At 32.4% G+C, this 26747-nt stretch overlaps 1 protein-coding gene across 11 annotated transcripts; it reads right to left on the reverse strand.

The window, feature by feature from the left end:
• Positions 1 to 1569: 1569 nt before the first annotated feature.
• LOC141446481 (uncharacterized) lies at positions 1570 to 26747 on the reverse strand. Of its 11 annotated transcripts, XM_074112981.1 has the most exons (8): positions 26606 to 26747; positions 19397 to 19496; positions 13366 to 13651; positions 11310 to 11405; positions 9825 to 9929; positions 4080 to 4142; positions 3762 to 3786; positions 1570 to 2469 (listed from the first exon to the last, which is right to left on the reverse strand). In XM_074112981.1, the coding sequence occupies exons 1-7, from the start codon at positions 26618 to 26620 to the stop codon at positions 3780 to 3782; spliced, it is 672 nt and encodes a 223-aa protein (XP_073969082.1). In that variant the 5' UTR covers positions 26621 to 26747; the 3' UTR covers positions 1570 to 2469; positions 3762 to 3779. The 11 variants fall into 11 exon arrangements, with proteins under 11 accessions (XP_073969082.1, XP_073969080.1, XP_073969087.1 ...); XM_074112979.1 differs by lacking the exon at positions 3762 to 3786 and having other exon boundaries at positions 11310 to 11402; XM_074112986.1 differs by lacking the exon at positions 9825 to 9929.

The raw sequence follows: 26747 nt of genomic DNA on the forward strand, positions 1-26747 counted from the left end.
TATCATCTATTGTCAACTTACAATTTCATTAAAACTTCAAATCAAATTAAAGAACGTAGTGGTAAGTGAAAATTGTTTGGGGATCTATGGTCAACAGTAACAAGAAAGACAGAAAAGATACTTTTACTCTGCATTTATAATCTCCGCCCCAAAATAGAATTTTTTATTTAACTTTTCTAAAAGCAGAGAAATAGTTTTATTCACATACACCAATACTATAAAAGCAGAGATCATTAAACATGGTCTATTTTAAGATATTCCTTGAAGGCATTTGAGTACTAAAAGGGAATACGGAAAACCCATTTAGAAAATACATTTGTGTGGCAAAGGGTGTTTTTTCATTGTTTATCGATCAGACTAAAGAAACCTTTTCTATTATCAGTTCTGGTGAAAGATGAATTGTTAGTACATCTTACAGCATCTAGAGTTTTCCTCGTTTAATTTATTGTTAGTGACGATTTTCTCATAGCTTGAATAGCATTTATGAGTTTAAAATTTAACATATTTCCTTTATTCTGTGAATGTACTGCCATTATATTCTGTCACTAAATTGTCACATACAACTTCATACAAAATGTCGTTGCATTGTCCTCTAAAAACATTCATATATTTAAAAATAACAAAAAATCCAGATAATAATGCTTGTACCATTGTAACAAAATCTCTCACGCAGCAATTATATCTTAGTCCGTGTAACTAATTATTATTCATTATATCTATTATTTTAAATGAAATAATAAAAATAACATGAAGTAGAATATGAGTCATCTGAGGTTATTGGCGTCCGGAGCCTTTTCAGTGCTTTTTCCAGCCTCTGGTCAGTGTTTACTCGTTTACCCACATTATTCTTCAACAGGCTGTGAGCTATAAGAGACTACTAAAGAGAATAAAAAACTAGGGCATCTGCTGATCTTCACGTGGGATTCCAGTGCATAACCATCGAGCTAATCGTATCTTTTCTACACCAAATCTTGTCACATTTGTAAATAATTAATTAAGCAATTTCTATGTAAGAATCATTGTAGAATAAGTAAATTAACTGCAGTAAAACTTCTGCAAACTAGTCTAGTGCAGACATTAAAAGAGCAATTTTCAGAGAGTCTACTTATTCTATCGACATTGCCTTTGTTTATTCGGTTCAGAGAAGAGGTGGGAGGGATGATTTTTAAAGTGATGAAGAAAATCTAGTGACTGTAGTCACAAACAAAGTATTATTCTCATGAGGTTACCATTTTCGAATCGTTGGGATACATGCAATGCACGTCAAGCTGAGTACATCAAAAAATTATATTCTCTGCAGAATTTGTGGACGTTACCATGGTGCTCAGTGAAAACTGATCTTTGAAGAAGCCTCACAACTACTATTTTCTCGATCAAAATGCCTACTTTTCCGAATCAGACACTCCAAAGTATCAGTAAACTAAAAAAGTAACTCATCAACCTTCTTTAACTCTCAACTCCGCTGTAATAAAGGTGCTGTTTAAAGAAAGGGAACAAAAACCATGAGTTTAGTAATAATTAAGATGAGTTGACCTTCATGAAAAATTAGGTAAACATAAAAACTGTGAATAAAGTAAAAGAATCTCCATTGTATTTGTTTAATAATAAAATACAAGTAATTTTTTTCCTTCAAGCAGTTACAATTAAATTCTTTCTGTCCGTTTTATGAAATGTTTTAGCAAAAGAATATTTTTTTAAAAAAAACAAAAGAACTCATTAAGTCTTGATTTTATTTTTCTTTATTTTCATCTTTTAACACCAACTTAGTTTAAAAATAAGAATATTAAATAAAGAATTTGTTTTAAACGTCCTTCAATTTAACACGTATAATGTCAGCAGCATTTTAATTCGAATTTGGTGAAAATTGTAAACTGTACAACAATATAACCTGATCGTATTTTCGAAAACTTAAACATCCAAAATATGAGTTGGACAATGGACAGTAGGTTTTAAAATTAACTCTATGTTAATCGTTTTTTTTTGGTATCTGTGTTTATATTTATAACTTAAATTAGAATTAGAGCCTTAAATATTACTTTTATTTTTCAGGAGAAAGTCTAATAAAAAATATTTGTCGACAGAGAAATAATCTTAGAAAGACGAGATTAGTTTTTTTAATGTACAGGTTAGTTGTTAGTGTCAGATATGTACCCTTTTTAATTTTTATTTAGTACTTAAAAAATGCACAAGTTGAGAATGATAAAAATTGTATAAAATTCACTTAGATTAAATATTACCTTCAAAAATATAAATTAAAATACGATATTTTTATTGTATATAATACAATATTTATAAAACCTTTACATTTAAGTGAAGATCATTTTCTTCCATTTGTTCTCTATTTTTTTTTTAAATGAAAAAGAAAAATCCTTTTTTATATTTTTATCATTATATACTTTTTTATTGACTCCTCAAATTCTTTTGTCGTAATATCTTGTGTCTGGGTATTTGTAGTCGTAGGAGTTGTACCTGAAAAAAAAAATTATATAAAATCATAAAGGTGAAATAATGATATTTGTATCTTTTTACCAAGTTTACTGAATTTATTGAATGTAAACTTTTGAGAGAATTTAAAGGAAAGATGCTACAGAACCAGTGTATACAATCGTGGCATTCAGAGCTGGCAGTGTTATAGAATTTTGGTTGTCTGCAAAATTTGCACAGTTCAGGTTAGTAAGAGTTTTTGTATTTGTTAACTTATCTGAAAATTAGAAAAGCCGCACTTCAGTTAATCCATGTGGTTAATACAACTAATTAATTACCTTTGTAGTTCACCTGAAGAGCGAGGCCTCATCTGTCCGAGTTTAACTCAAACAGTTGTAACTTCATTACAACAAAATGCTAAAGGGAAAGGGTTCAGAACTATTTTAATTACAAAAAAAACTACATTTACTGGTAACTCCTGCTTGGCGTAAGTGAAACTAGAATTCTTATTTGTTTCTTTTTTAAAATAGTTTTTTTTTTGCCTTCACAAAATGAGTTAAGGTCGTCCACCACCACGAATTGTTGAAGTGGTTTCTATGAAAGTTGATAATCTAACTTATTATAGCACCACATCGGATGATTTGAGACCGAGTTGTTGATGTGTGGAGAGAAAGATGTCAGGTTTTAGATATTTATAAACCTTTTGATAGGTTCCTTCATGAATCTACTTTTGTAAGATTTTATTATATCGCGATCTTGAGCGAAATGGGCATTCCAAATGAGACCGTCATCTAGAACTTTATTATTTTATGAACAAACGCGTTTAAAATAAAAAATTTTTATTGCAAAAATTTAATAAAATGTATAAAAAACCACTAAACATACGGATTATTGTTATTAATTTACCGTTCATTTGATTATAAGGTTAAGCTGTTATAAGAAGGAATTTACAATAATCTCGCTGAATATATAGCTTGCAGTTAGTAGTAAACTCTAACAATAAATAAAGGCGGTTACAGGTAGTGTCTTTGTATGCTTTCAAAATCTGTTCTGAAAAATTGGAGTAGTTTTGTCATGTTAATAAAAATTACTTTGTAGAAAGCTTTCGAAACCTTGAGAATTAACATCCTCTTGGATTCACGTTCTGCTCAACTAATAGAGCTCCAATCAGTTAACATTACCTCCAAGTAAATCATTATCAGATTAAAATTTTTGAAAAAACTTTCAAATTCCATATTAACAGTAAACTTGGTAATATATCAATGTATTTGTTTAAAAAAAAAAAATAGTGCAATAAATATAACATGCAAGAAAGCCAAGAAATATACTGAACATACCCAAATGCCAATCAGACTTCAAGACCTGTAATTTGTTAGAAGCAGAGAGAAAACAAGAATTCAGAGAGTAAAAACAATTATAACTATACTATTTATTAGTTCGGTTAGTTTTACATCAAAAAATTTAAAATCTAAATGCATATAAATTAGTTTAATTTGTACACAAACAAATCAATCCTAAAACAAAGAAAATAATCCAACCATAAGAAAAAAGTTGATAAGTTATTCATTTTAATTTTTTAAATTAAAATAAATTATTATTCATTAATTTGAAAAGAAAAAAAATCAATTCAAATCAAATATTCAATTAAATATTACCGATTATAGCGATCGTATCCATTATAGCCATTGTATCGGTTGTAGCTATCGTATTTGTTGTACCTAGAATGGAGTTTTCACTTTAATTATTTATTTAGAATACCCAGGATATAATACAAATTTTTCATTTATTTCATTGACAAAAAAAGTGAGAAATTAGTTGACAAAAGTCAACTGTGATTAACTGTGCTGTGATTAAAAAATAAAACAACTCAGGAAATTCCTCAGGTTTTCTAAAACCATATCCACCATTCTAAGAGAAAAAAGCAATAAAAGAAATTGTGGGTTAATTTAGTTGACGTACCACTCCCTTCTGCCACAATCTATCTTTTTAAAGCTATACCTTTTTTTTATTAGCTCTGCCGTTGCTATGGTCGCAGTTGATGTGATCTAATTTGATTTTTTTTTTTTATAGGACTTTCCAAAAGTATGGAAGAACGCAGTAATATTTCACAAGGCTCTTAAACCAAAACTACTTATCGATTAATTAGCTAACTAAACTATCTCTCTGAAACACCTGGACTGACTTTGCATCTAATTCTGCTTCATAAATTCGGATTCAGACTGAAGCACTCACTATTACACTAACTTAAATGCTTGATAGAAAACATTATACATAACTTTGAGGACAAAAAATACTCAGCAGCTGTAAATCTTGTTCTAGGTGGTGCAATTGACACTATGGGACGAAGAACTCTTTACTATTTTACGAGAAAGATAAATACACCAGACTTCATGCCTTCAAAAAATACAATCCTTTCTATACGATAGGGAGTTCCAAGTAAGATTCAATTAAGACCTTCAGTTTCAAACCATAAATCCTCAAAAAGCTACCTCCAACATATACTTTAGTAAATGCATCACTGACAAACATCAACTGATTAAATAAAAAAAACTAGTTCCAAAAGTGGAAATTGAATGTAAACCTGACCAAAATGAAAGCAAAAATCTTCACTCTTCAGAGTTTCAGGAAAGAAGAACTTGCTTAGCCTACAATTACTATTCTAAAACAAGAAATTCCTTGGTAGCTGGAAGACCAAGGAGTAAGTAACCTCGGTGTAGTGCTAGACTCAAGACTCATTTTCAGACTAGATAGACTATAAAAAGTCTTTCCTTCTTGTTACTACTCTACAATACTCTCCACAGACCTCTCCTGACAAACATCTGCCCAGTTTGGATGAAACTATTACTAACGTTTCAAAATAAATATTTTTCACAAAAATACTCTTGGTTCTCCTAAAAATCAAATTGACAGAGAACTCGTCGTCCGAGATATTCACCTTACTAAAGTAACAAGCACTTCATCTTATTCCTTAAGAAATTACCATCAGCCAAACCATCAATTAGACAATCCATTTCTTTAAGGAAGTTTGAAGACTGCACCAGGTCCTTTGTTTTAACCAGTACTATTAATTAGTGTAAAGCTCTAAGTTAGTTTCTAATTTAAATTATGAATAACAAAATATTAACTTTTTTTAATTTCCCACTGAATTTTCCAGTTTTACTTTCTCTTACTATTGTTAAGAGATTATATTGCAATCTGTTCAATTTTCTGTTTTGAGTTTTCTCTGAGTATGTTTTGGAAAAGTGTTTTTTAGAAATAGTATCAATGAAAAACGATAAATTGGGCAAAGCGTGAACTTAATGTTTCGTAGAAGATTCACTATCAAATGGACTTCCTACTTTTAATGAGTGGATTTTTCACGTTTTCAGATTTTCTTGAAAATAATTTCAACGATTTTTTTATTGAACATCTTATACTGATTAACTTGGCGTTGATTATTAATTTTTCAATGTACAATTTTCCTGGGATGTAAATTTTTTATTAAAAAAGAAAGGTAATTTGTATAATTTTAACGAGGATTAAATTGGTTACTAAAATTTTAAGTGAAATAGAAATGTGGAGTTCCAGAAAGGTTTAGTTTATTTCAGTTTTTCTTGAAAATGATTTGTTTTCCAACTAAATTCTTTTTAAAGCATTCAGATGTGCCATTAGGCGATTCCAAGTTTAAAAAAATCCTTGCCTTCACGTAAAAGGTGATCAGTAACAATAATGAAAAAAGTCAGAAATCTATTTCTATGGCCGACAGAAAAACAAAAATACAATTTTTGCTATGTAAGGTAAGTTGATGGCGTATATGAAAAACTCGAAATTGACGCAATTTCCTCTTACCACTGTTTGTTTTAAGTTGAAACTTAGAATTAGCACAGAAAAATCAGCAGATTCTACAAAATTTATACGATAAAGGGCCACTTTCGCTTAACCGATTTTTTCAGTTTAAGGATTTAACTTAAATGCATAATCTCTATTAATAATACAAAAAAAAAGTCATAAAATAGTGGTGAGATGGTCCCAGATCTTTCGTTCTGTTTTTTTTTTTTTTTTTCCATGGGTCTTGGTGTAAATCTCAATGTTTTCATTGCCAACATTTAGTAAGAATAAGAAGAAAACCTTGAGCAAGAGAAGTCGTGTTTGCGATCACATCTAACTATTCACCGTAGTTTCTATAAAAATTGCTAATTTCTTATCGTGTTAAAAAAAACATACATTATTTTAAAAACAGAAAAAATGTATCTTTTAATTGAGTCCTTTGTCCACAGTAGTAAATACATACATACGTATGAGGTAGGTTACATTGTGCAACTTCTTTTAATTTGTACTCAATATTCTTTTCACAATTTATTAAGTACTATAATCATAGTCCTTCGTTAAAGTAATGAAACATCTTTCGTTTTTTATGTGGTATTGCATTAGTCTGAATCAGTAACTTCAATCAGGAATAAAAAAAACAGTTCATATGAAAATCGTAAATACAAGTAGATGAAAGTAATACGGTTTGCGCATTTACTTCGCGCATGTATTTTTTCAAAAAATTTATAATTACAACCATCCTTCAAGGTTATCTGAAGAGAACTTGAAATTTTATAAAGAGGACTATTAATTTGTGCATTAATGAGTAAAGTCTCTCTTTATTTGTTTATATGTTTGTTTGAAGGTAAATGCCCCTCAAGGAGAATGCATGGATGAAATATTAAGTAAGCTGTGATTTGTTTTTGAAGTTGTTTAAGGAAAGAAGTTGAACTGTAGGAAGTTTCTTTTTGTTCAACGTAAGTGTATTCACAGTTGTTTTACTAATTATAATAATTTATTTTCTAATTAATTTAGGTTTTTCATTTTTTTCTGATGATATATCTACATATTTATTACTAATCTCTCTCTTGATAAGGTTTTCTCTTTGAAAGATGTACTATTTTGTTAATAAGAAATGTTCATTACAAACTCTCCAGTACTTGCAAATTCTCTTGGCATAACAGCGATAAATTATTCATTGCATGAAGTCTTTACACACGAAACAATAATCCTTCAATCCAGTGACTAACATTGCAACGTCTTTAAGTTATTTATTCCATTTTTATGATCTATGAAAATGTTCTTTGTCACTGTTTAATACTACACAAGTTTATTTATTCACATTTGCATAAATTTAACAAAAAATATAGTTTAATATTCCAAATTTTGTACTTAATATATCTATACTATTGTTGGATCTCTTTACAACTTGTAATAATAGGATGGTCATAATAGTATTAAAGCTGAGGATCTATCGATCGTTGCCACGATTATATCGCTATTAAAGTGATAATTGTATGTACATGTAGACTAGACTAGTAAACTTTCTTCAAGTTGAGATCCAGTAAATGATGGCAGAAAGAAATGTATTAAATTTGGTTGTTTTTAGTAATAAATTTATAGGTAAAGTTATTAGATAGATAATGTACTGCTGTTCAATTCAAGAAAATTTACTCTCCTCTATTAATTTCTATACTCTGTTTCAAAAATGACCGGCGCAAAATCGTTTTAAAAATTGAAAATACGAACAAACTATATTGCTTTAGTTGTCTCTACTTTAATAAATAATTTACAAAACGTACTTTGTTCCTAAATTTGTGTAAAGGAATGAAAATATAATAGAAAATTAGTCTGGTAATTGTTAAATGAAAATAAACTCGAAACAAGATCCTTAACGGATAAAGAAGAACAGCTTATTGAATTTTCGTTTGACAATGCATTGTAAAAAGGTAATGTTTCTTCTTGTAACAGTGCCTGAATTTTAAAGCCCCATGAAGGAAGAGAATTTAGGCCCAAACAGGTTCGTACATCCTACTAGTCGTCCGAAAACTGAGATCCTTGTTTTTTTCTATCGTGTTTTTCGATATGTATTTATATAGAATGAAGTCAGGCTGTGTAATGATGTTAATTTACTTTGAAACAGGTGAGGCGTGCGCAGATTTCGGCAGCAGGAGAGGACGATAACAGCCAAAAGAACCATAGTTGGAAACCCGCATGTTACACTTATTGTAAGTATTTGTAGCAATAATTGTTTTCTCTTAAAATATAATTTGCAATCATCAACTCAAATTTCATGAAAATGAAGTTTCATTGACTTATGAGGTGAAACATTCTCTGCATACCAGTGAGAGACTATGTGTTTCTTAAATCCCATTTAGTTCAATGCACTTTGTTCAAATTTTTTCCATGAACAGGTTCTTATTTTATTTTATTGTACTAGTAAGAAAAGGAATTGTAATCGTACAGATTTTGTTTTTGAGTTTTCGCTGGATTATCCGTTTTGTGTAGGAAAAAGGGGCTTTTACCAATTAGTCTGTTTGTATGTGCCTATGTGTATCCGCTTGCTGAAGTTGAAATTTAATATTTCGCGTAAGTACTACCAGAGGATGTCATAAGGTTTTAGTCAAAATCGTCTTACCGGAGTACTACTTTGCTTTTAACACTTGATATAATTTTCTGTTTTGTATAATTTTCACGAATATGGCTCTTAGAATTTCCTTTTTTCATTCCAAAAACACTGGCCAAGATCTCGTTTGACAGATGAAATAGACATCGATCTTTTTTGGTGCAGAGCCAGCGTCTTTGTATGTATCCACATCTCGTCCAGAATAACGAATGTTGGATTCTTTTTAAAAAGATCCAAGAGTTGCTGCGTAATTTGAATTTTTGCATTTCCATTTGGTCAGCGTTTAACAAATGCGGCACTTAACTACATTTGCAATCAAATTTAATTGCACTTTGCATTTTTAACACTTGATATAAGAGGTACTGTTACTTTCAATTAATGTAGTGTTAGCCGTCTTAAACCCTATTGAGCACCTTCTCGATATTTTCATCTGGATAACATTTTGGGGTGTCCTTCACGTTGATCATTTACGAATTCATTCAGCCTCCCATTTCTACAGTTGAAAAAGAAAAAGCACCTTTATTTCCCCCCTTTTTGGATGATTTTCCTTTTGCGTTGGATCAACAAAAACGAGAATTTTATGATCGCTTGATTTTCCTGTTTATCCAATTCAACGGAAAGAGCTTCACTTTAAAGAGCCATATTAAGAAAACTATTCGACAAATCTAGTTCTTTAATGACGTGCTCAATTACGGTTCTTGTGCTATCAAAATAAAAACAGATTTTTATTAATGGTACAATGCAATCTTTGTAGGCTACCTAGAAGTGTAAACTGAGACTTTAAAAATAAATAAAAACAAAAAATCTACTGTTTCAACCATCGGAGGTGTTACTTGTTCGTAATTTTCTTAAGTCAAACAGTAGCTGTGCCACACGTGCATAAATCTCACAAAAACAAAAATTAAAAGCTTATTTATGTGCTAATTTTATGTGTGCTTTTTTATATTTCAAAATTCTTTAAATCTGTCAGCACACCAAGATATTTTACCTGTCATAACCAGTTGATCCTTTATAGTTATTGTTGTAATAGTAATCATATGGTTGGTCTAACCTATTTTTATAGCCGTCATTGTATCCTCCACGACTGCAGCCACTGTTCAACAAGTTTGTTTTTAATTTTCTTTTCTAGATTAGTTGAAAAATTCATTGAATATTTTGGATGTTTGGGGGATATTTATGTGCGGAAGTGTAATTACTAACAGGAAATAATTATTATTTTATCCAATGGAATAAAAAAACTAGGTATATAGAATAAAATGACTAATGATATAAAAAATATGAAATCACAATTGTGTCAATCACGATGGGCCAGATGATGGGACATCGTGCGTGTTTACTGAAGTGTAAAACATAGCGTGTTTATTAATTTTATGTTCTTTAAATTATGTTCACTTTAGTTCGAGTTTCTTAAATTGTGACTTCTAAATAAGAGGAAAAGGTTTTATGCCGAAGGAAGCCTTTTTTTAAAGGAAGTTTTGTTGTTGCCCTACGCTTTCCGATTTTCCCTTCTACTCCGTTTAAATATTGTTTCAATAAATTCAAGATCGTACGTTTTAATGAAAAAAAAAAAAAAATACATAAGTGTTTAAACTCTAAAAATATTCTAATATATTTCCTTGACATTTCAAGTTTTCATGTGAAATATCCGTTTTGAGAGTCCAAAAGAGGTTTTTAGATAATGGACTGCTTGAATTAAATGAAATAAATTTGTTAAAAAAAATCCCAGCAAGTTGGAACTTAATATATGTATATTAAGACTATAACTTGGAGAGAAGAATCTCTAGGCGCAAGTATTACTTGTCAGAATACATTTTTTACTTCTTTTTTTTTTAATTTTCTCGCATAAGTTCGAATGAGTTTTATCTTGTAGGCAAGAAAATTGATTCTAACACATATTTCTAGAGAAAACCCAAAACGAAAATCTACTCAATTTCAAGTATTGTTCTTCTTTTATAAGAGAAAGTAAAAAGTTAGGTGGGAGAAATAATTTAAAGAAAGATTGGTTCTTCTTAGCATAAGCTATGTGCTAGCACAAGACAACGTACTACTTGTTGCTTACCATTTGTACCATCTAGAAGATGAAGCATTCTAAAATTTTTTACTAACAACTTTTAAGTCGTGAGGGAAAAGATAGTGTTTACTTTAAATGATGTTTTAGAGTAATAATAGTCAAATATAGTTGTAAGAAATTTGCATGCGACATCTATCCACCTTAAGAATCAAGAAACCAATCTTAATGTTTCAAAAATACTTTCCCACTTCCTGTTCCCGTAATCAGTCCCATTAAAATGATCATCTAAATTAATTCAGTGCTGTTTTTCGCCCTCTAAAGTGCTCAGTTAATTAAAAATATAGGGTGTAGGAAAGGTGCTCTGGGTTCTACTTGTTTGCTTAATTGTTTTCTTTTGTGGTTAGTTCATTCTGGATAATGAACTCTGATGAAACAATTCTTTTTCTTTTAAAAAATCTTTACCTGTCAAAATAGCCAGTTCTGTAGTTGGTATAGTAAGGATCGTATGGTTGTTCATATCTCCCTCGGTAACCATCGTAATAACCTCCTCTGTAACTACTAGCAACGTTGTTTATTGTTGTCTTACAAACATTTTTATAGAAACAACCTTCACAGATTGATGATAAATATTTACAGTTACAACAGTTACTTGATTCGTAATCAAGCAGGTTAATTTTGTTTCAATTTTTAACCATATCCAGATCTTTAGATGATAACATTTTTAAAAATAATTTTGTTTTAAATAAGTACATTTTACTCTCGAGCACGATGTGTGATTAGTATGTAATCAAATTTGTAATTCAAGATATTATTGAGCATCGTGAGGCTTGCTCATTTAGGTATGGTGTCATAATATTTTAATGATTAAGAAAATACTTGAAAAAGGAACTTAAGAAAGGAAAAAAAAAAACGAAATGATGAATGCTTTGAACCCCTTACCAGTTCTGGAAGCTAGACAGACCAGAGTCCAGATTCATGCCGTCAGCAGGTTCGAATCCAATTTAAAAAAAGGCCTAATTAGGCCAGTCTAACTACCTCTTCTCATAGACGAAATCTAGTACATATTTCCCAACTACAAAAACCTCTAAATTCTGCAGCTTGAGTATTTATTCCTATAAATTTAGCGCCCAGAGTATACCCATTTCTGAATTCCCGTTAAGTGTTTCGTTATTCTTGCTAAATGGAGTATCTACTCACAGTAATTGTGCCAAAATTTTCTAAGACGAGATGACCGTACTGCACCTTGCGCAAAATTGATATCAATTACATTGTTTTACATTTAGATTCAATTGACTTTCATTGGTAAGTCCAAGAGTGATTCACCTTGCCCTTCGAATGTACTTATTTCTTTCAACATCAACCAATATCACAGTACTTTGCTTCTATAGTGTCATTGGTAATGTTATTTACGTTAAAAAAGTACTTCACCGTAATAGTTATTCCTGCAAATAGTAGAGATCGCGTCAAGATTTATCAAATAATACTTCATCTAATATACAAGTTACAATATTGTGATGCTGTCCCTCCCACCCAGTTTGGGGAAGGGTAGTGATTCATTTAACTGACAGCTTGTAATATAACACTTTTAGGAGTGTGATGTTCGCCCGAAACTTTGTCGGGTTATTCACTTTTACCCGTTTAATTAAAATTATTTAAACTCTTAATATAGCTATATTGAAGTTAATGCCTTGGGCTTAAAAATTGTGTTTAAGGAAGTTAAAGTTAATTTTATTGTTCTACGCAAAAAGTTATTTTTAACGTAGAAGTTATAAATAGTAGCTGTTTTAAAACAGTTTTTTGCACCGTAAATGAATTGATTAAAAATTACACAAGAGCGGGAGTATCCTCAGTGAGCTGTGTACCTTAGCTGTGTGGATGTATGAGGAATTCGAAAACTATGGGCTCCAAATTTGAGCTGAACTCGCTTAAGGTTCTTCAGCTGTTATGATAGAAAGGGCAGGTGTTTTTAGGGAAAAATTTGGTAAAACAGTCTACTAAAAAAACTGTCCCGCTCTTTCTGTGACATCTTAAGAAGATCTTTAATAAGTACGTTTTAAAGCAAGAGTAAGTTGGGTCAGGCCATGGCATGGACCAGAATGAGATCTGATCGTCTTGTTTGAGCTATGCTGCACAAAATATATTGGGATGGTCTACTTTCTAGTTTCATGCTTATGTTTTATTAATGGGCTCGTCTTGCCAATGTAGGGATGCTTAGGTTAAGTCAATAAGAAACGCTGCAGCTCATTAGATAAATTTCGAAGAACATGCTCGGCCTTTAAAACTATTCGGGAAAGTACATGTGGCCTTCACGCCTACTCTGTGTTCCAGTTATAAACGTAAACCTAGCCTCTTATCTCTTATAATCAGAAGATAATTGCGATTTCCCAATATAAGGCACTTAAGACAACAAAAGCTTAAATTGATTAAATAGAACATTAAGGAGCCTACAGTCACATAAAGCTAGAACAATGACAATAATGACAAACATTAACAACATCTTATCTACATTTATACCAACCTGTCATATCCTCCTCTATAGCCGCCGTAGTAAGGATCATATGGGTCGTATCTGCCTCGATAGCTGTCATAATAACCACCTCCTCTGTAGCCTGTGGATCCTCCATAGTAACCATCCGGTCTGTATCCATAACCGCCATATCCACGGTCGTATCCTCTATCATATCCACCCGGATATCCGTACGATCCGCCTCCACCATAATTTCCTCCATAACCGCCATATCCACCGTAGCCGCTGTAGCCACTACCATAATTGTAAGGATATCTATCGTACGTGCTGGTGAAGTCTGCAACAGAGAGTTCCGTACACATAATAAGTTTAGAGAAAAACAATTTTTTTTATTTTCATTTTTAAAAAAAAACTTTAAAAAATATAATAATTTTTGTAAACTTCATTAACTTGAAAATATTTTTAATTTCAGGTTGTTGCGCTTGCACGTAGCTGTCTAAATGAAGTTACCATAGCTAAGGAGAATGCCAGCAAATCTCCAGGATATGCCTTGAATGTTAATTGCCCAACTTACAATTCATCCAGATCTGTACATCTATTTTCTCAAGAGGTAATTCCTATCTTAAATTGTTTATATTGTAAATTTTGTTATTCTCTCTTGCGTTTTATACAGAGAGAGATATTTGCATTTTGAAGAGATTTTCTAAATTAAACTTTTTATTGGTGAGACTTGTTTTAGAGATATCTGGGTTAAAAATAAAATTCCACCCAGACTTCCAAATCTTACTGGATGATCTGTTAGGTACTTTTTTACTTCCCACACTTTTAGGTCCAGGTTTTCTTCTTAAATCGACTATGCTCTAGAGAAGATCTGTATTAGCCGAAGCACGGATCAGATGTTTTCCCTTGTCACATCTTTCCATCACATCTCAGTCCTGGAGGGAAGGAGGTTGCTTCTGAGTTTTAGCTCATTTTACTTGCTCCACCTTTCTAAGCTCCGGTGGGAGTTCTCTTACTCCTTGTTCAAGTATCAGTTACATGGTGAAGAAGTATAAGATTAAGGAGTACCTCAATCCTGGCTGCGTGTCAAGTCCTCTTTCTGAATTTGGTAGCCTTTTTCTCGAAGCAATTCCATGGAGTACCGCAAGAGTACTACACAATTCGCCCTTTGTTGGGAAGGACTTATATTGAAACCAAGTATGTAGGTTATGAAGGCTATCAGCTGGTCAAGAAAATTTAGTATTTCACGATTATATCTATGCTAATCATATAACCTTTCCCCATTGTTACGATAGTTAGTTAGGATTCGCGAGTTATCCAACCTTCTCAAGTGAAATAAAAAAAAAACATAACTTCAAGTTCATGTTACTGAATAATAATAGTATTTACAGTTATACGTAATAACGGCATCATATTATTTTAATATACCAATTATAATCTTTCCAATTTCCATATTATTTTAATGCTTTCATGGTAGTGATCATGAGAACTTGGTTTTAGTTGATTTAATGTTTAATTTGAGTATATTCTAAAAGAAAGATGTTGTTATAGAATAAGACATTTATTGCATCCAATGGAATGTTTATTTCAAAACAATTTTCTTTGGTCCTCCAACTGTATGAATATACCTTTTTGTCATTTGGATTTTTTTTTTCATTTTCTCTATAATAATTCTTACGTTTTTCTCTTGGGTAATTTTTCTACGAAAATTTTCTACGAAAATTTTTCTACGTTTCAGATGTTTTCCCTTGGGCAGTTCAAGAGCAGGAATGAGAATGACTTCACTCCAAAGTTTTTTAAATTTAGTATTGACACTTCAAACCGTTTAAAGTAAAAGTAAGAGAATTTTGTTAGGAAAAAGTTGTAAGAGTGTTTACCCCAGATGTTTCTTATTGTTATCATCAATTTATAGAAATATTTCGTTCTTTTTATAGCATTTATTTAAATGTATTAACACTTTTCTTAGTAAGGGCAATGAATATATTCTGTATTGTTTTAAACACTCCCAAAGTAATACAGTTAAATCAACGCGTATTTAATTATAGTAATTCAGGCAAATTATTTCCTAGAAGAGTTAAGATTGCGTTCGCAAGGTTACTACCTTCGATAATTTTCCAGATGTCTTACAGAATCCCCGGATATCTTAATTTAGAAACAAATGCAGAACAGTTATCAAGGTTCTGTAATTGATTCAGTGTCAATTAGTAGAAGTGTCCACCTCTCCAAGTATCGAAAGTCAATTAGTGGCAGTGTCCAATTCTATACGTGTTAAAAATTAAAAATCAAATTTAAAAAAAAAATGCTGAACGGTGAAAAATTTGTTCAAAACAATGGCATTTCCTGTAGATTTATTTTATTCAAATATGGATTTCTATGTTCATATTCGATTTGTATGAAGTTTATTAAGGTGATGAGTCCAAAAAATGCTTTTAAAAGATTCTTTCTAGGAAAGTGTTCTACATAATCTAAAATGGTTCTTCCGATTGGCTAAATTTGTTAACCCACTATATTATGTCTATTAAATCACATAATAAATTTAGCTCCGCTGAAAGCTATTGTGAGTTATGTAGATCACTGATTATAACAATAGTTATAATATGTTTTACGAATAAGTTGAGCTCCCCGCAAATTTTTGCAAGCGAGCTCTGTTACAAATGAATAAAATTTCTATGAAAACATTTGCAAGTCCATGCAAAGATTTTTTTTGTTTTATTTTATCTCTTCTTCTAAAGTAAACATGTTTTATACGCCAACAGTGTTCCAAGCAATCAATTGTGGTCACGTATTTTAATTCCAATTCACTATCAATAAGATGAAGAGTACCTAACAGACTTCACATTCTTTAATTGCAGATTTACACAGCACTAAGTGTCAGCGGAATAACGGTTATTTCTTGTGAAAACTCGGTATTAAAATATTTTGACACTTATAGGTTTACAGGTGTATAAATTATTCACCGAGTTTAATACAGTTGAATCAGCGTACTTAGCTATATAGATTTATTTATCAGATTTCTTTCTGTTTGAGTTAAGATTTCTAATGGAGTACTTTTGAGAATGAGCGTGTGAACAGTCTGTGAGATTCTGTTTTTAAGTTACGGCAAATACAGAAAAATTCATAGAAAAAAATCATTTCATTTTTTCATACTTAGAGAACCTTAATTCTAAATGTGCTTTTTTCGTTCAAGTTATGCATATTAATTTTAAAGGGCTCGTCAGCATCTCAAATCATCATTGGCGTCCAGAGCTTTTCTTCAATGCACTGCTAACATCTGGACCAAAGTTTACTCGTATATCACGCATCGCTCGTCCATAGCCGGAAAGTGAACAGTAAGAAGCTTCTAGGAAGGATCTTCATCGGCAGTAGGCAGTTGGTCTGGAGCCCGGGATCTCCGAGCAGGAACCCATTGTGAGCTAATCTCCTTCCTCGTTCAAGCTAATTTCTTCAAACTTTGAATCTCGTAAGTCATTCAATCCTTGTTAATATTATAATAATTGAGAGATCCATTCATTGAAATGGCTTTTCTGAGGGAGCCAACTACTTTTCCCGGAAATACTATTAAAATAAATTTTCATAAAAAATTGTTTCAAATCTAAGTTGTAGATCTAAATGTACTCAAAGATACCACATACTTTGATGAAAATCGATGGAGCGCTTTTCTCGATAAGGAGGCTATCCTGGTAGTTCGATTTATTTTCACCACATCCCTTGGTCAGATGTCTACGTAATACTTATAATTAATTGAGTATCAAGTTTGCTGTTGCATCTAATTTTGATGTTTTAAAATGTTTTTTTTTCTTTCGTTGTTCACTAACATAGGAGGATTCTTAATATTGTACTATTATAATTAATTAATACATCTTCGTATTAATTATTTCTCTACTTTGCAGTGGAGGCAAAGATCGTGAAAGATTCCGCAAAGAGAGAGAAACATCAATCAAGGATATGGGAAATTGCCGCCCTATTAGGGAGGAGCATGAGTTTGATTCGAGACCGTTGGACACACCTCCCCCCACTCTACTATCAGGACGCAGCATTTTCGGACAAGGTAAGCATTTTCTACAACCTTGTCTTTAATACTGCATGTCAATATATGCATGTCTTATTTTTCAGCTCTTTCTCTCTCTCTTGCAAATTGAAGTTAGTCATGGTTAAGTGGTTATGTAGGTTAGCACTTTATTTGGAAAAAAACCAATTGTGTTTCTAGCGATTTCCGTCATATTGTGTTTGTTATCAGAATGATTCTTCAACATGAAGCAACTTTCTGCATTTAAAAATAAATATTTCGGGAAACAAAAAGGCTTTGTGAGCTGAACTGGTGAGCACCTGAAGAAAACTGGGTTTAAGAAACGCGACCATTCCTGATGATTCTGTGAGAAAGTATAAGAGCACCCCTTACTTGCTGGGCAGTGATGCCATCATTCTTCAGGTTCTTTTAAGAGACTAGATTCTTATCCATGGATTGGAGGAGAATAACTTCTTTAGAATCTTCCCAGATTCTGGGATTTTCTAGAATAATCTGACCCCAGCAAAGCGCTTGGGTTTATACCTGTAGTATGGGGCATTTTCTTTAAGAAATTTGTGCTCCAATGCAGTTTCTTGGTGGATTATTTTTGCAATCTGTGCCAATTTATCTTAGCTTCGCTTAAGCCATTGCGACGTGTTGGACTGTTTTCGATTTATCATTATTGTTTCTTCTTACTCTACTAGTGAGAGAAGTTACTGCAATCGTGAATATTTTCTATTTTGAAAGTTTTATTACAGCAAGGTTTTAATAAATAAATTTAAATAAGGTTTAAAAAATAATTCTTTTGTTCTTGAAATAACTAGATATTTATTACGTGTTTGGAAATACTATCATAAGGAGGCTACTTTCATGTAGTTCTATTTGGCCTGATTGACCGATTTATTATTAGTTAAAAAAGTTCAACAGTTAATGATAGCTACGTCATGGAAAGTCAGTTATGTCGTTTGAATTCAATGAACTTCAGTAACAATAAAACATAATCATAAATATTATTAACAAAAAATAAATAAAAATTATAATATGGCGAGACATGGTCGGGAGGATGAACATTCTGCGATCTGTAGATTGCAGATAATTATTGTAGTTGTTGGGCTAGTGGAAGGACATCTACCTGCCACTGACAACGCTCTGAACCGGAAGTTAAATCTCCCATCATAACACTCGACAGCGTATAATGTACAGAATTTTTTTTTTTTGTTCTGCACAAAAAAAAAATGTATTTCCGCTTTCTTTTTTTTGCCATTAAATTCCGGTCACGAATTATATATGCTGTTCACTATGTTGGGTTGACTTCTGTTTACGTACAAATTTAAGTTCTTGAACAATATCAATGAGCCCTTAGTCTGATGATCGGTGTCAGGGATGACTTCATTGAGTTGCGATCAGATTTGCGTCTTCTCGAACTACAGTTCGTGCAGGACAGTCAAACACGCTTTAATTTTCCTTCTTTCGATTTAGGTTTCTAATCTGGAATGGCTCCTTAGGAGGTCGTAGGCATCTAGCACTCGGCGATCCTTCAGAGCCAATGAAAGACCTGGAGGCTGTCCTAAGGACCTAGCTGTATTCTAAAGGGTATCTCTACATCTGAGCTGGAGAGGTAGTTATTAAGAGCTAGCAAGTTACATAGAGGTAACTAGCTTCTACTGGCCAAGGCAAATTGCATATTCTTCGTAGTTCTGTCGGGGTTATTGGCCGGGGATCTTGAACCAGATTTGACTAAAACCTATGCCGACTTATGCTGGCCTTATGACTTTTATAGGGCATGATTGGCTCAGAAATCATCCTGCCCTCAATGGCAGAAACATTTCTTTTTCCAGAAGAAAGGACACTCTTACTAGATCTTCAAAAAGTTGGCATAATAAGACTCGCTTCTCAGGGACAGAACCCTTCCCGTCAAAATCTAATATTATCAAATTAAGTAGGTTCAGTAAAATTGATGAGTTAGCTGACCACTATTACATATTAAAAACACTTTTCAAGAACAATCTGGGGTTTTGTATTCGAGCGATTGAAGAAAGAGTTAATTGGAAAAATAAATTTTAGATATGTACTTACACCTATTAGATGAATCAGTTTTGAGATCTCCATCGGCTGGTTTTTTGGGGCCCTCTTCTGCTAAACTTAGCGCAACCAGTATTGCCAATACGAACATTCCCTGTACATAAAACAAACAAACAAAACATTAATAATGAATTAATTTAAATGGCAGTCATAACAAAAAAATATAAATCTTGTGTGAAACACACACACGACTTTCTCTTGCAGCTGTTTTAAGGTCTTTGAGGTTTAGGCATTACGGAAAGAGTGAGGAGGATCTGACACTTTAGATACACCCAAATCTTACAAGTATTTCTACGGGTAACAAATATTGCGGGCAGGATCTGAGTTGTAAGTGCATTAATTATATTGCTCTGCTTGGCGTTCCTGATGTACCCTATTGATTATGCACGGGAACCTGGAAACGAAACTACTTGAACCTGTGCGTGGCAAATCTTGGCGTTCCTGCAGGAATTCCGGTCTAACAACACTTACAAACTGACATTATCCCCCTTACATTCATCCAATGCATACAGCGCCAGTAGAGATAGTTGATTCATACAACTTCGTGGGTTTAGCAAACCCACAAAAAAACCTCGGTACACCATCCCACGCACTCACACATACCCATTGTACGCTTCACAGACGCCTACAGCCTGTTGGACAAACACTTAAACTTAATGGAGCCAAAATAGATGTACTTTTTTTTTATATTTATGATAGATCGTCATTATTTTTGCTTTACTGTCATTCTTAAAAAAATTCTAATCTAACATGCTTTTAATTATTTAAAGGGCACCAAAATATGAAACTCAAGATAACGTAGCTGATGGGAGAAGGAGAGTTGCAGGTACTACGAAGAAGACGGCTGTGCAACTTTTGCGAACATCAAAACTTTTGGTTAAGACCACAAATACTACACGGATTGTCGAATTCTTCAGAGAACCTGAACACTCTAAAAAGCCGAGAAGGTCAACAATGGGGAAGAAACAGGTATTAATGAATGATCTGTCAGTTTCATCCTATAAAAAAACCCAGGAAGTGTTTGGTATTAGAGAATTGATCAGATCTTTAATGATCTGGAACACTTGACTTCCCTGAGTGAATCTCGTATGATTTAAGATTCCTCGAGATACTACTATTGACTTATACTCAGATGCGTACAGATCCCTTAATGCCTTTTTTTTAAATTTCTCTATTGTAAGATTTTAGGACTGTTATTGCTCAATTTGTATTTTATTTAATGTATTTGGACAAATCAAGGGTTGCATTTTTCTCTCTAATTGCAGTATTTAATTGATGCTGCTGCAATTGTTCAGGTGCTTTGTCATCTATCTTTCCTATCCTTAGTTCACTAAGCCGGTTTTTTAGCGTTGTTTCCGGCGCATTTCGTTGATTTATTGACAATACTCCTCTGCATTAATGGTTAGGTTAGGTTTTTAAAAAAATTGTGGAGAAAACATTGGCCGCCATCCCCACCTTACCGTAACCATGGATTTCCTTTTAGAGGATTTTGACCTTTGGAAAGTGTTCTTGGAAGTCACTCATGTCCAAACTCCACGATTCGATCCAAAAATAAGTGGTTGTTTTTTTTGCATAAATGTAGTGAAAAAGAAACCTCCATATATGACATATTTTTTGCCACATGAGAGGCCAACTTTTCGAGTTTATTCATCTTTCAAATGCGCTCTTTAAACCGTCGCAACACCGAATGGAGTCTGATTTTCAGATACACTGCAATTTCCAGCATTCTTTTGAGTTGGACCAGTTTCCACGATGGTCATTTAAGCGCCATCTTAAATGTCTGATCTATTGGTATGTACTATATTCGAGAAACAAATCTTTTGAATAGCTGGCAGTCACATTTATGCATTAGGTAGAGCAAAAGGGACCTGCATGCGTAATCATCTTAATCAACAGAGGGACACTCCTCTAAATGTTTTGACAAAAAACACAGTACAGCATTTGTGGAATATTGATGTTAGCAAAAGGATTACATAACTTAAGGTTATTGTGTGTAGGTGGAAAACCATCAATCAGTGTTTACTAGTGATGGGCTATTTGAGCGGACTCGTTCCATTGGAACGAGTCCGATGGTGGAACGAGTTGATTCAAATCCCTATTTTTAAAAAAAGTGATTCCGCCCCGCCCCAAAAAATTTAGGCAAATAAAAATGAAAATGAGGCAGCAGAAGGTTTGGAACGATTAAACATAAGAACAAATGTCACGCAATTTATTATATTATTATATCATTAAATGTTAGCTTTCCCAGTTAATAACAAAACTATATTTCTTTAACACACATTGAGTACTATCCCTAATTTCCAATTGCTCTGATAAATATAAAATTAACAACGTAATACAAATATTAACACAAAAATAGGCTAGTCAAATATAAATTAAAGCAATGCAGTTTTGTCATTATCTAGCTTGACCGCTAGAAGACTGGAGTTAACTTACTTCAAGAGTATTCAAGGTAGAAAAACGGAAATGGGTAGGAAATTATTCCATAAAAATTCTAACCCTTCAAAATTATAATTACTCATAATATTTATTTACTAAGAATTGAATATCAAGCTTTTAAAATATTATCTTATTGTTTTACAAAAAGAAAAAGCTGTGTGCTTAATCTTAAACTTAGCGCTGGACACTCTTACTCTCATCTTCATTGGCGTAAGTTTGAACGTGTACATGTCAGCTAGACGGTCAAAGTAAAACTGGGCCAAAATTTAGTATTACCTAACTGGTTTACTTAGTGTAGTATCCCTCCTACTCTATCACCTATTTCACAAACATTCATCGATTAAAAATATTTTTTAGTTAAATATTCGTTTCATTGGAATACAAAAAACATTATAACGCTTTCTTAAGATGATTTGAATTTTTAAAATTTGTTTTTGTCCATTACTCTTATAAAATACGAAGAATTTCAAATAAAATATAATATACAAACACAGAATGATCTAGTGTGCAGGTGGAGTCAGTCGTAGTTACTAGGACAACGGAACCGTTAAACGACTCCGGCCCAGCTCTAGCATTTTCATTGGTTAAATCCACTGGAGTTGGTGGAGTCGAATCCGGAGTGATTTAAATCCTTTTGAAACCGGACTCGTTCCATTTTTTCGTTCACTGAATCTAGCCAATAGAAATTGCTGGAGCTGGAACCGGAGTTGTTTAACGGTTCCATTGCTATGGTAACGAGGACTGACTCCACCTGCACACTAGATCATTGTGTTTGTATATTATATTTTATTTGAAATTCTTCGTATTTTATAAGAGTAATGGACAAAAACAAATTTTAAAAATTAAAATCATCTTAAGAAAGCGTTATAATGTTTTTTGTATTCAAATAAAACGAATATTTAACTAAAAAGTATTTCCAATCGATGAATGTTTGTGAAATTGGTGATAGAGTGGGAGGGATACTGCAAGTAAGATACTGTAAGTAAACCAATTAGGTAATACTAAATTTTGGCTCAGTGTTACTTTGACTGTCTCACGGTCATGTACACGGTTAAACTTACCCAATGAAGATAAGAATAAGAGTGTCCAGCGCTATGTTAAAGATTAAGCACACAGCTTTTTCTTTTCGTAAGATAATAAGATAATATTTTTAAAGCTTGATATACAAGTCCTAGTAAATAAATATTTCTTTATTTATGAGTAATTATCATTTTGCTTGAAGGGTTAGATTTTTTTTTATGGGAATAATTTCCTACCCATTTCCGTTTCTCTATCTTGGATCCTCTTGAAGCACATTAACTCCAGTCTTCCAGTGGTCAAGCTAGATAATGACTAAACAGCATTGCTTTAATTTTTATAATTGACTAGTCTATTTTTATGTTAATTTTTGTGTTACGTTGTTAATTTTATATTTATCAGTGCAATTGGAAATTAGGGATAGTACTCAATGTGTGTTAAAGAAATATAGTTTTGTTATTAACTGGGAAAGCTAACATTTAATGATATTTTTTAATAAATTGCGTGACAATGTTACTAATGCATAGGGTAAGTACAGAGACCGGAATCGGTGAACGAGTTGTTGGAATCGATTCCAACCCTGGAACTGATTCAAATCCAACGAGTCCAAAGACGGACTCGTTCTGCCCATCACTAGTGTTTACCTATCCTTTACGTGTATGTATGGTAGATATTGAGAGAGCAGTGGTCCCTTGGGAAGGTTACATTATGTACGTAGTAATCAAGGTACATTGTTTTGATATTCGATTTATTTCTTATGTATGTGTGTATGTAGTTATTCCTTTTAAGCATACAAAAAACTTGATTTCTTATTGATTGTAAAAGATTTCTGATTTGGTACGATTTTCTGCGTAATCTGTGATTGAATCTTTCGATCTATGAAGAGTATCTTTTACCGTATCATGAACCGTCATCTAGAATGATATATTTCATCAGTAAGAATGGGATGTATTATTATTTATTAATACGCTGTCAATCCAGACCATGAAGTGCTCCAAAAGTAACAAGATAAGATTCTTGGAAAATTGTTTTTGTTAACTTTCCTTCTTCCCTCTCATTTTAGAACTACTTACAGTTCCGTCAGCTATATACTGATTTCCCTTGCATATTTGTAATAATTGTATAAGTTTTTGGGAGTTTTACTTGGATACTTTACTTGGTGAGACACCTCCAACCCGCCTTCAACTCCTATCCTAGTGCTTAATCGAGATCAGCTACTACAGCTTCTCTTTTAAAACACTTTAGTTCTAGGGGCATCTCGACTTTGCCTCACTTTCCCATATTTCCAAATTTAAAATTAAAAAATTCGAGGAAACCATGGTATTTCAAAAAATTTCTTGTGGAACTTGATATTTAAAATTCGATACGTTTGCAAGTTAACAAGTTGATAATTCTGAAACTTACCACTAGAGTTAATTAATTGTTTTTCTTAATCCTTATTTCTTTTAATAAAAACACACTGCCCAAGTAGCACTGATAAAATAGAAACACGCACGTTCACCGTCCGAACTCTAAATACAGTCTATTACTCGAAACAACATGAATCCTGCTAGTTTTTAATAATAAACAAATAAGCTATGCTTCTTCCTATATAATTAAAGAGGAGTAAATAGTAGCGTTCTATTTCCGGTAAATAATATTACGTTATTATTAACGATACTGTTACTTATTTTAAAATAAAGCTCATTTTTAAAGGAAGCTTGATGAAAACGCGCAATTTTTGGTCAGTTCTCGAATAAAGTTCTAGTAGCGATAGAAACTAGGACCAGGATCGAGAATAGAGTACTGTAATCGTGTAGATTTTAGAGTTTTACACCAAGCCCCGTGAGTCCGCGCAAATTGGTTTTTACAAATTGGTGTTTTTTTTAGGTCAATATCCACTATGCCTCAAAAACGAAAGAAAAATCTGATTTGATTTGGAGTTAGACTTAGATACCATCGGAGAACACCACAATAAGTTTTTGTCGAAATCAGTCCACCAGAAGCGAATGATAGCGAAGAGCAAAGCGGCAAAAACAAAAACTAGAAATAGATAGAGTTGCTCTATCTTCGCTTTGCTCGCCACTGTGCGCGGTCCCATATGTTTACTTGTGTTTGATTTCGCCGCTTCGCTCTTCGCTATCATCGCCGCTTTGCTCGCCGCTCCACTATGTTTCCAGCCTAATGCATTTTTTAAAAGAATTTCTCAGACATTCGAACGATTACTTTTAAACTAGGTTTACTAGTCGCATTTATGTTGATCTAAAATGTTTATTAAAGACATTTTGCTGGGGAAAAAACTCGATTTAGGGCACTTCTGGAAGAGAGAGGGTGGTTAGGCTTTTGTATAAAAGACAATTGCTGTTAATTGTGTTTTGTTATTTACCTAACGTTATTTAAAATTAAAAGTGGGACTGATTTCTTTATTTGAAGAAAAACGTCTGATCGACAGTGCCGCTTTATCAAATAAGTTTTCCGATTTTTCAGTTTTTCTCTTAAACCACTCCTATGATTTTATTTAAAATTTCTATATAGATTACTAACGCATAAATTTACAACTTCTACTTAATTTTTTGTCCATAAAATTTGATTACGGGATAGGTTTGGTAGATTTCCCTCTAAAGTGATAGGAATTGAATATGACTCAAACGTTCGGAGTTACGAGGAAAATTTCTTATTAGAACTGATGTAAATGTTCATACCAGTTTATTATTAAAATTAAATTCATCATTTCCCATTACCTTCATTGTTCAAAACAGTAATTAATAAATCTCAGTTCTCATTAGGTAATGGAATTTTATTAGAAATTCGTTTTATGAAGATCATACTACAGATATAGATGGTTTGTTATATTGAATATTTATTTAAATTAAACGTGTAAATTTGCTCCCTTGAACTAATTGTAGAAATTGATGTGAACGCTTATTCTCTTATCGAAATTTACGTGATTAAATTATTCTAGAATCAAAGAATTTGTTCTTGAAAAAAAGAATTGTGTCAACACTACAAGTCTCTAATTATTGACTTATAGGAGGAACACATCTCAAAATGCTCAAAATGAATTTCCTCTGAAACATTACTCAAATAAAAACATTTTAAGTTAGAGGAACGATTTAAACAAATTAAAAATCGATTGAATAAAAAGGCATTTTCTGTTGGGGTAATTTTATTAAAGGAAAACATGATTTATTGTTATTTTTTAGAGGCCGAAATGTCAGTCAGATATGCCCGTGGGCTAATTTGACTTTTTCTTAGTATAATTTTCAGGGTTCTAGGTTTTCTTTTTGTTTTGTTAACTCCGAATTTTAGGGAAACATTAAATAATAATTATAATTTTAGAAAAATTATAATTGAATTTAAAAGTTTTTAGGTCTATGTTTTTGTAATTTATACACGAATTTCAGGGAAAATTTATGGGTATTAGTTCATTCAGAAAAATCTTTTTAGTTAAATGTACTGGTTGTGGAATTTTCTTTAAACTCACGAGTTTTTACAGCTTATTTAATCCACTGGAAATTTTCGTACGGTGCTTTCGGATTAGAAATTTTCTTCAGTAAAACAGTTCACATATGGGTAGTTCAACAGAAAGTTCCGAATTTCATTATTTTCTCAACATACAAACACTCATACATCGGTTTAGCCTTTTTTTGGTTTTTGGGATCATTAAACGAGTATTGAAAGTTGTGTTCGCGATCACAATACATCCCGTAACGAGGGAAAATTATAAGTATTAAGTAAATAAATTACAGATGTGATTTTGGTACTTACCTTGTAGACGTACATCTTGTGGCGTTGTTCACACGAATGAATGGCCGAGGGAAGTGAGTACTCGTTTTGCAGTCTGCCATCCTGCCAGTCCTCTATATATGTATTCAGCCATCCCCCACTATTCCACTGGTCTTTATGTTGG

This window comes from Rhodnius prolixus, unplaced genomic scaffold (assembly GCF_049639745.1).
Source record: "Rhodnius prolixus isolate KJV_2025 unplaced genomic scaffold, Rpr scaffold_7, whole genome shotgun sequence".
Lineage (NCBI taxonomy): Eukaryota > Metazoa > Arthropoda > Insecta > Hemiptera > Reduviidae > Rhodnius > Rhodnius prolixus.